A 9,034-nucleotide genomic window follows, 5' to 3' on the forward strand; every position below is an offset into this window, starting at 1 on the left:
TTCTGCACGCTGTTTGCCCGGGCGCCGACCTCGTCCACCGCCACCCTCTCGCTGGAGTTCGTCTCCCCGGCCAACTTTGAGAAGGTGCTGACGTTCGTCTACACGGGGGAGATCCTGACCGACCTCATCGACGTCGGGGTCCTGTACGAGCTGGCCGAGAGGCTCGGGGTCAGGGAGCTGGTCAGGGCCTGTCACGCCATCTTCCCCGACCTGCAAGCGTCCGTGTCGTCGAACTGTAAACCCAGCAGTCCTGGAGACCTCGCTCTGGACCCGGCCGCTCCCACGGTGGCCGTCGTTAACGCGGCGGCGTCTGTGTCCGCGTCGTCTGTGTGTTCGTCAGCCGCCTCCTGCTCGTCTCTGTCTTCGTCCGCTGCCCCGACTCCTGCCGCCGCTCCCTCGCCTCTCTTCCAAGCCCGGGCGGTCAGGGCCGGCCGTGAGGTTCACGCCGCCGCTCTGACTCTGGACCTCAAAGCCGAGGATGTTCAGTCTCATATCGGCTACGGGCGGATGGCGTCGGATCATCAACTGCCAGGAGAACATGTTTTAACCGGCAGCACCAGCTCCACTCAGAGTGACGCCCTGCTGCCTCCTGCTCCTGTGCTCCAGCTGAAGACGGAGCAGGGGCTGGAGGAGGAGGAGGAGGAGGAGGAGGAGGAGGAGGCAGGAGGCAGCTGTGAGCGAGGCAACAGAGACGGGCCGATGGTTTCTGAGAGCTCAGGCGTCTCTCTGCCTCGGAGCAGCAACCCAGCACCCTCCGTTTCCTGCTCCTTCCCCGACTCCTCAGCTCAGCTCGTAGCGGAGGCCCGCGCCCCGACGTCGTCCTCGGGGGAGCCTCTGGGCGGCCTGCAGGTCAGGATGGTGGAGCTGCAGAGGGACGGCGGGCTGATGTTTAGGGAGGCGGAGGATGGAGAGAGCGAGGAGCAGAGGGAGGCGGCTCTGCGAGGTAACGGAGCAGTGGAGGGAACGGAGGAGGAGCAGTGGAGACAGCTGGCGGGTGAGATCATCGAGCTGAGCGACGACGAGAACTTCATGGAGGAGGCGGATGAGGACGAGGATGAGGACGACCTCGTGTGTGTGGAGAACGGAGACGGAGGCAACTCAAGCAGCCAGGTGATGTTTGAACAAAGATTTTCAGATTAAAGGTGTAAATTATAAAGTCTCAGTCGTAGAACAGAAGCAACCGCTCCAGTAGAATATCTCACCTCCACCAAGCGGCCAGCAAGATTCATCACCAACCGCTGAACCCATCAAGTTCAGATATTTTAAAACCTGGACCCTCTGTTTAAAAATGTTGGTGTGTAAATTAACGGTACTTACTTAAACTTTTAGAATCCGTCCGGTGGTTTTATCTACGTGACGATGTAATCTGATGGGGCGACCGCAAAGAAAATTCACCAATAAAAGGCTCAAGTTGTGATTCTGGGTCTTTGCCAAGAGTCTGGCAACATCACACACGTCTCTTTGTCCGTCTACTCTGGCGCAGACAAGTGGAGACGGCCGCCGCGGTCAAATACTTATCAGAATCAGCTTTATTTGCCGTGTGTGTGTGTGTGTGTGTACACAGACTTTGACTCTGGTGTAATTTCACTCAGTGTACTTGTACTACAGACTACAAGAGACAGGTTTAATAAACACTGTGTGAGTTAAACTGTACAAGACAGAAGCACAACGGGAAACCAGATGTGCGAGGGCGGACAAAGAGCAGTTCCAGGTTACGTTAATGACATGCAGGGTTGTGACGTGGGGGTTTCGTCAGTAGAAGTAACGCTGTCCGCTCCTCCAGGTGACAAGAGACATGCTGTCATGTAAAGCCTGCGCGGTGCCTCTCCCTCCGGACCCGGCCGCCATCAGACGACACGCAGACACCCACCTGACGGAGCTGGGGCTCTGCAGGGTGTGCGGGGCCTCGTTCCCGGACCGTGCCGTCGGCGTCGCCCACTCGCTCTCCCACGTTGGGGTGCAGCTGTTCACCTGCGACATGTGCCACCTGCAGTTCTGCAGCCAGAGCAAACTGCTGCGTCACCACCACCAGGAATCGTCGGGTTACACAATACCACAGGAGGCGCTCACCAGCAGCAGCGGCGGCGGCCAGGGCCTGAGCTCCGAGCTGCAGTGTGCCGTGTGCACCAAAACCCTCAGCAAGGACTTCCAGGTTAGTGGACATTAATGTGGAACACGATGTAAAGCAGATTCACTGAGAGACATTATAGTGTGTTTTGTTTAACTAGTTTACTCCTCGTGTCTCTGTCTCCCCTCCGTCAGACCGTCAAAGATCACCTGCTGAACCACGTGTGTCCTCAGAGTCTGAGCTGTGGAGTGTGTCACCTCCCTCAGCTCTCCCTGTGCTCCCTGCTGTGGCACACCCTCTCCCACCTCTCACTGCCCGTCTTCACCTGCCCGCACTGCGGCCGCTGCTTCGTAGAGCGTCTCCTCCTGGACAGACACATGACTGCACATGCGGAGGAGGCCGCAGCCAAGGAGAGGGAGCGATTGGCGCTGAGGACTTACAGAGTCAGGGAGGATGAAGTCGGGGCGGGAGGCATGGCGGGCGTGGAGGAGCTGCACTGCTTCCTCTGCCCGCAGACTTTCCGCTCAGCGTCTGCTTTCCAGTATCACCTCAGCGTGCACACCAACGAGTCCCCGGGGAGCGGTGGAGGTGCAGGGAGCCAAAGCTGGTTGGGCAAACGTAAAGCGGAGCAGTCTCTGGACTGTCCTCCATCTTCCTGCTCCGCCTCTTCTCCACGGGACGTCAGTGGCCTCGTTAAAGTGAGCAACCTGGGTCTGGGCCTGGGAATGGGCTTCAGCATGCCAGACAAGTATTTTCAGGCGCCAGTCCATAGCTTGTCCTCTGGGCTCCTGCCCAACGGGATCTCGGGGCAGGACGGAGGAGTCGGAGCGGCGGCGGTTCGGGGGAAATGGTACCGGTGCCGCTACTGCGGGAAACGGTTCGCCCACTCGGGGGAGTTCACCTACCACCTCCGCATCCACACCGGTGAAAAGCCCTACCAGTGCAAAGTGTGTCTGCGTTTCTTCAGAGGCCGCTCCACCATGATCTGCCACCTGAAGACGCACGCCGGCGCTCTCATGTACCGCTGCACCGTCTGCGGCCTTTACTTCTCCACACTGAAGCTGGTGTCGTCACACATGGAGCTGCACAAGGACCACCTGCCGCCGGACTTCAACATCGAGCAGACCTTCATGTACAATGATCACTCGAAAGAACCGCTGCCCACTGTGGACACCTGATCGGCCCGGTGTCGGCCGGGTGCGTCCGTCCTCGTCCCTTGTCCCTCTGACACTGACCCTGTGTCTGGTTGCCGTGGACCACATACTGCAGATTACAGTAACTAATCATGATTTCTTAACGTTTAGATAAAATCTCAATAGCTCGTGAAAATCTGTCACAGTTGTTCAGAGCTCGATGAGGCATCTTAAAATGTCAGAAGTCCGAAACCCACAAATATAAATAAATATTGAAAATATTTGGAATTTCTGCTTAGACATAGAATGTAGTGGACATGTTCCGAGTCACGTGCTGCTCACTGGACAACCTGTTCGAGGTCCAGTGTCTCAAACAGCCACTTGGTGGCAGCGTGTCCTGCGTGTCAGTGAAAGAACGTACGTCTGTGTTGACTGTGCTGCAGTCGTCTTCTGATGTTAAATCCAAACACGTCTGTGTCTTTATATCAGGACCAGTTTGTGATGTCAGTGATGGATAGTTCATTATTAAAGTAGCGACTCGTTGTAGCACAGAAATTATTTTCCTATAATATATTTACAGTTTCACACACAGATTTTTTAAATCTTTTAAAGTTTCATGTTTTCACTTCACAGAGCAAAAACTTACAACCTAGAGAATTTAATCTGTCGTTGGAACATGTTTGTTTGTTTAGATGCTGATTATAATCAGATCTTTATCAATCAGGAAATGACATTTAGTCACGTGTTGTATTCACGTGTGTGTGTTCCGTGTTGTGGATATTTAAGTGCCCATTACACGATATTTGTGTCTTACCTCATATTTATGATGACAGTGCTATTTTTTTTAATGTTTTTCTTTTATAATAAATGCCTGTAGGACTGTTGCTCCCCTTTAGATGATTTGTTTTGACCTGTTCCGATGCCCCACGACACAAAAAAACACCCATCATCAGAATTTCAGTGATTAACTTGCAGAAATCTAGAATTGTGAACCTCCTGTTTCCAGGGGCCCGTGACCTTTGCCCTTTTCAAAGCCTGTTTCTCTTCCTGCCATTGTGCCGTCCGTGGACCCTTTTCCTCTGCCTGCCTTCTTATCGTTCAAAACGTTGAATGTGACACATTCCAGATGGAAACAGAAATGGAAGTAAATGTAATCAGAGAACAGCAAACTCAGTAAAATAAACATGTAAAGCTCCCAAATCGTTTTCGCTGCTCCGACGTCAGGTTGACAAAGTAAAACATCAGGGTTTCTGCAAACGTCTCAAATTCAAACATCTGAACTTTACCTTAAAGAGTCTTTTACAAACTGAGCTAAACTCACAGTCAAACATTACTGATGGAGAAAGGCTGCTGCACGTATTGTGTATTTCAGCTATTCAACCCGTCTTTTTATTGCAGATTTAGAAAAACAGGCTTGTGTATATATTTTCATATTTAAGATGTTCTTGTGTATAATATATTTTATTTCTACATTTTCCCCATGTGCTGCTGTGTTGATTGCACATTTCCTCAGCAGGTACATCTCATATTAAATACATTAAGGTAGGTTTTAATTATGTTAATATCAATTTAGGACAACCTCCTTCATGTTCTTATCAGATAAATATTTTGGCGGCGTCGTGTTTAGCTTCTCTCTGTGTCATAGTACTTTCTCAGTATTAACATCCTGTAATAAAACTACAAACATGGAACTAATAACAATTACAACTACTGGTGAAGAAAACTACTGTCTCTCTTGAGAGTCAATGTTGTGTCATCCTCTACTTTATCTTCAAATATCAGGAAGTGTAACTGTAATATTCCCTCATACCTTCACATAGAAAAAAACATTTAAATTTAACTTCAACCTGCAGAAACCCTGAAGATGCCGCTCAGGTTTTCCAGCTCAGATGGATACAAACAGTGTTGAAGGGAGTTTTATTGCATTTGAACAGAACTCAAAGACAACAACAGCCGGACACAGAAACATTTCTCCTTCGTGTGCTATTAAAATGAGACACTGGTCCTCGGAGATGTTAACATGAGGACGGCTCTCATTCGACAGGCTGGTTTACAAACACATTCCTGGTGCCGCCATGTTTTCCTGTGGGACAGAAGCAGCTTTGAGGAAAAAAAAAAAAAAAAGACATCAATCATTTCCTGCTTCCTCCTTTTTAAAAACTGATCAGGTACATGATGAAAAAAAACAGGAAGTGGATTATAAGAGGAAAGTGAACTCGTCTGTTGTGTAACAAATGTCTGAGTCTGTGACCAGAGTGAGATGATGCCTCTGGTTTTCAGAGACTTGGTCTAGTTCTGTTCTTGACTCTACATCCTCAGCTCCTCTCTTACGATCCCACATCAGACTGGCTTGTGCTGACGTTACTCAACTTGCGCTGCCTCCCCGGACCGCCGCCGCCGCCGCCTTCCCCGTTGGTAGCACCTGCCTGGTTTCCCGCTCCCACCTGCCCCACAGTCATCTCTCTGGGTATGTGTTTCAGCACCGAGTTTATCAGGTTGTTGCGGAAGCTCTGGCTGAGGAAGTTGTAGAGGATGGGGTTGGCGACGCAATGGAAAAGCGACAGGCACTGCACCACGCTGTAGGAGAAGTAGAGGAGCTCTATGCCGTTGCAGCTGAAAAGGTAGGGGTCGAGGTTGTCGATGATCATCAGGAACCTCACCAGGTGGTAGGGCAGCCAGCACATGATGAAGACCAGGGAGTACACGTGCACCAGCCACACGTCCCGCCGGCCCTGCACATCTGGAGCAGTTTTAACCGCTCGAGCAATCAGCACGTTGCAGGTGATGATGACGGCCGCGGGGCCTATGAACTGGAAGATCAAGCACAGGAACGCCACGCTCACGAACCACTCGATGTAGTTGTGCTCGGGCATCATGTAGCAGCCGGGCTCGTCCCACTCCAGAAGGTCCACGTGGACGTTCTCGATCAGGGCCAGGAAAAAAGAGAAGAGCCACAGGCCTCCGCAGAGCACCCAGCGCCGCCGGCCCACCACAGGGAAGATGGCCGGAGACGAGGGCCTGGTCAGGGACATGTAGCGCTCCAGGGTCATGCAGGCCAAGAAGAAGGAGCTGCTGTAAAAGTTGACCATGTAGATGAGGTGTGTGACCTTGCAGAGGAAGCGGCCCCACAGCCAAACCTTGTCCATGGTCTCCTCCATGATGAAGACGGGCAGGATCATAATCACCATCAGGTCTGACAGGCTCACATTGATGACGCAGAAGAGAACCCCGTTGGCGGAGTGGCGCCGGCTCCAGTTCACCCACACGACCAGCGCGTTCTCCAGCAGGCCCACCATGTAGATGAAGAGGTAGAGCAGGAAGAGGGCCATGCGCTTGTAGTCCACGTCCAGATTGATGGTGCAGTCAAAGAGGAACCACGGCGTGCCATTCATGGACTCTGAGTGGTTGTGCTCGAAAGTCATGGTCTGGGGCGAGAAGCAAATAAAAGAGGAAAAGTGTTTGATATCTGGAGTTTAGATTTTTCTTTGTGGGTTAATCCGATTATGTTTTCAGACGTTGTATAACAGAAACACAGGAGGAGGAGGAGGAGGAGGAGGAGGAGCAGGAGGCGGCAGACCTGCTGGGCTGAACTGTCACAGAGGTGGAAACTAACCTCGTCAATCTACCGTCAACTCTTATTGAGATTTTTATAAACAATCTGTGGTGCAGAGTGAAGTTCAAACTTTGTGTTCATCCTACCTGGTTTATCTACAGGAAGGATTTTATCGTCAGTGTCAAATGAAACTGAATTTTTTTTTAAGTTTTTTATATTTATACATCACATGTTGACTATTTCAGAGTCTTGGAAATATTACAAAATAAAAGCTCTGTAATTCACCACGATATAAAATCACAGCAGCGACAAAACAAACGTTCTCGCTTTTATTTCGTTGACAAATTGCCGAACAGGAAATGATTCTATAAATGTCGCTGCCATGACGGGGATCAGCACCTGTGACACACTTCAATGTGTCTCAGTCCGATATGTTGAAATAAAAAGAGTCCAGTTATCAAAATGACCCGGCTGTCGCCCGCTGCTGAAGTTTAGGACGAAGAAGAAGTTCAAGTCCACGGACTGAAGACTGCTGCAGAGCACTGGTCGTCTTTTTTAATTAATATTAAACGTATCACGTGTTCAAATCGCACCAAGTTCAACTCTGCACTTCCCTCAGCCAATAAAAATACACCAGCAATGTACGAAGTCGATAAGATGAACGGTTCACGAGATGATGAACCTTCCGCAGACAGAAAGAGATTTATAATCAAAGATACTCGCTGATTTACGGAATATTTGTCATTCAAAGAGTAATCCACTGATTTGGCCTCATAACATTATAATATGTTATTTTATACTTTTCTTGTGCAAACCCTGGTGTCTCCGATACCCACAATGCACCTCAACCACCCAGTCAACACTTTTCCCACAACTTCTTTCATGCGGTCGAGCTCCCCGGGATCTCTCAACAGACTGATCTGATCTGTTCTTCTGTAGAGACAGATTCCAAAAACTTTGGAAATAGAGAATTAACCGTACCTCGTTGTCGTGGCGATGAGCGTACTGAAAGATGAAGAGGGGCAGGATCCGCCCGAGGCCTCGTTGTCTTCTGCAGGGTTTTTAGAGTTTGAAGCCTGTGGACGCAAGAGGACTCCTCCGAGCTCTAATGTAGACGACTATCTGAGCATCAACCAGCCTGGAGCTTCTACCCTCCCATTTCTCATAAACACACACACACACCCACACACACAAACACACACACCCACACATCTAACAGGACATCCTCAGTGAGTAGTGGGGGAGTTCAGGGGCGTCCACACAGCTAGGACGACAGTTTGATTCCATGACGTAGCAGAGACATTTCAATCCAATGTTCCAGTGTTTCCGATATTTCTGATCAAAAACAGACACAAAAACAACACAGTGACAGTTATTGTCAAAAAAAAAATTGAGATATAACAAGAAAAAAGTCTTAATACCTTCAGAATAAACGTGTCGTGTTAAATGGTGAATATCAGAAGATCAGTCTGTCTGTCTCAGTTAAAATGAGGAATGTGCAGCATTTCACAAATAACGAATGACACCGGCTGCACAGTGAATATCAGGACTTTGAAGAAACCGAAGAGGCAATTTCCTCAAAATCTGTTCTAAAGAAAGAACAGATTTCGAGGAAATTGCCTCTTCTGTAAATGAGGAAATGTCTGTGTCGTCGGTCGCATTCGTTTCAAGAGGATTCTTAAGAAACACTGATTCTGGGATTCAGTATTTTAGATCCAGAGGGAGATGAACGCAGTTTGAATGAAGTACCTCCATGGTCCTGTGTGTGAGGATGGTACAGAGAGACAGTGAAAACATGCAGCACATAGCAGAGGACAATACCAGGAAGCTCCCCTGATCCACGGTGAGTGAAGGCGGACGAGGGACGCTCGGTAAGGAAAGAGGCTCTTTAACCTGGACGTGCACACATCCTCAGCGTCACATTATTGCATGTGTGGTTCTATCTAACGGAGACATGAGCAGATATTCAACTGGGTTTCTTTAAAGGTGGCAAATAGAAAAACAAGTGATACTGATGAGAAACTATTCAATAACACCTTTGTTACACATCAGTTATAAAGTGCTTGGACGAGCTCAGGCAGGTGAAGAGAGAATTGCAATAATCCAAACCAGAGGAAACAAACGCAGTATTGATAATCTCTAGATTTCTACTTCGTGCTGATCTTTGAGTTTCCTGATTTTGACATTCGTCCTCAACGTTTAGGGACAGAAAACGCAGGTGCATGAAGATGTGGGTGTAGTGCATGTGTCAGGGCCGAGAGTCATAACCTCCGTCTTGTC

General features: G+C 49.4%; 2 protein-coding genes across 2 annotated transcripts in view; one reads left to right on the plus strand and one right to left on the minus strand.

The window, feature by feature from the left end:
- The window catches only part of LOC109644682 (zinc finger and BTB domain-containing protein 39), a 5,820-nt gene extending 1,724 nt beyond the window's left edge, over nucleotides 1-4,096 (plus strand). The window contains exons 2-4 of the mRNA XM_069526639.1: nucleotides 1-1,110; nucleotides 1,784-2,152; nucleotides 2,263-4,096. The exon at nucleotides 1-1,110 is cut by the window's left edge and continues 180 nt beyond it. Of these exons, the coding sequence (XP_069382740.1) occupies nucleotides 1-1,110; nucleotides 1,784-2,152; nucleotides 2,263-3,246 (2,463 nt within the window). The 3' untranslated portion in view covers nucleotides 3,247-4,096. The remainder of the gene's footprint in view (nucleotides 1,111-1,783; nucleotides 2,153-2,262) is intronic.
- Nucleotides 4,097-5,102: 1,006 nt separating this feature from the next.
- Nucleotides 5,103-7,916, minus strand: gpr182 (G protein-coupled receptor 182). The gene is made up of 2 exons (XM_069526641.1): nucleotides 7,736-7,916; nucleotides 5,103-6,626 (listed from the first exon to the last, which is right to left on the minus strand). Exon 2 carries the CDS (start codon nucleotides 6,621-6,623, stop codon nucleotides 5,529-5,531), a length of 1,095 nt encoding a protein of 364 aa, XP_069382742.1. The 5' UTR covers nucleotides 6,624-6,626; nucleotides 7,736-7,916; the 3' UTR covers nucleotides 5,103-5,528.
- Nucleotides 7,917-9,034: the final 1,118 nt, after the last annotated feature.

Source organism: Paralichthys olivaceus, chromosome 6 (assembly GCF_024713975.1).
Source record: "Paralichthys olivaceus isolate ysfri-2021 chromosome 6, ASM2471397v2, whole genome shotgun sequence".
NCBI lineage: Eukaryota > Metazoa > Chordata > Actinopteri > Pleuronectiformes > Paralichthyidae > Paralichthys > Paralichthys olivaceus.

Coding starts and splice junctions, on each gene's coding strand:
- gpr182 (XM_069526641.1), bottom strand. CDS start 6,623: ATGACTTTCGAGCACAACCACTCAGAGTCCATGAATGGCACGCCGTGG.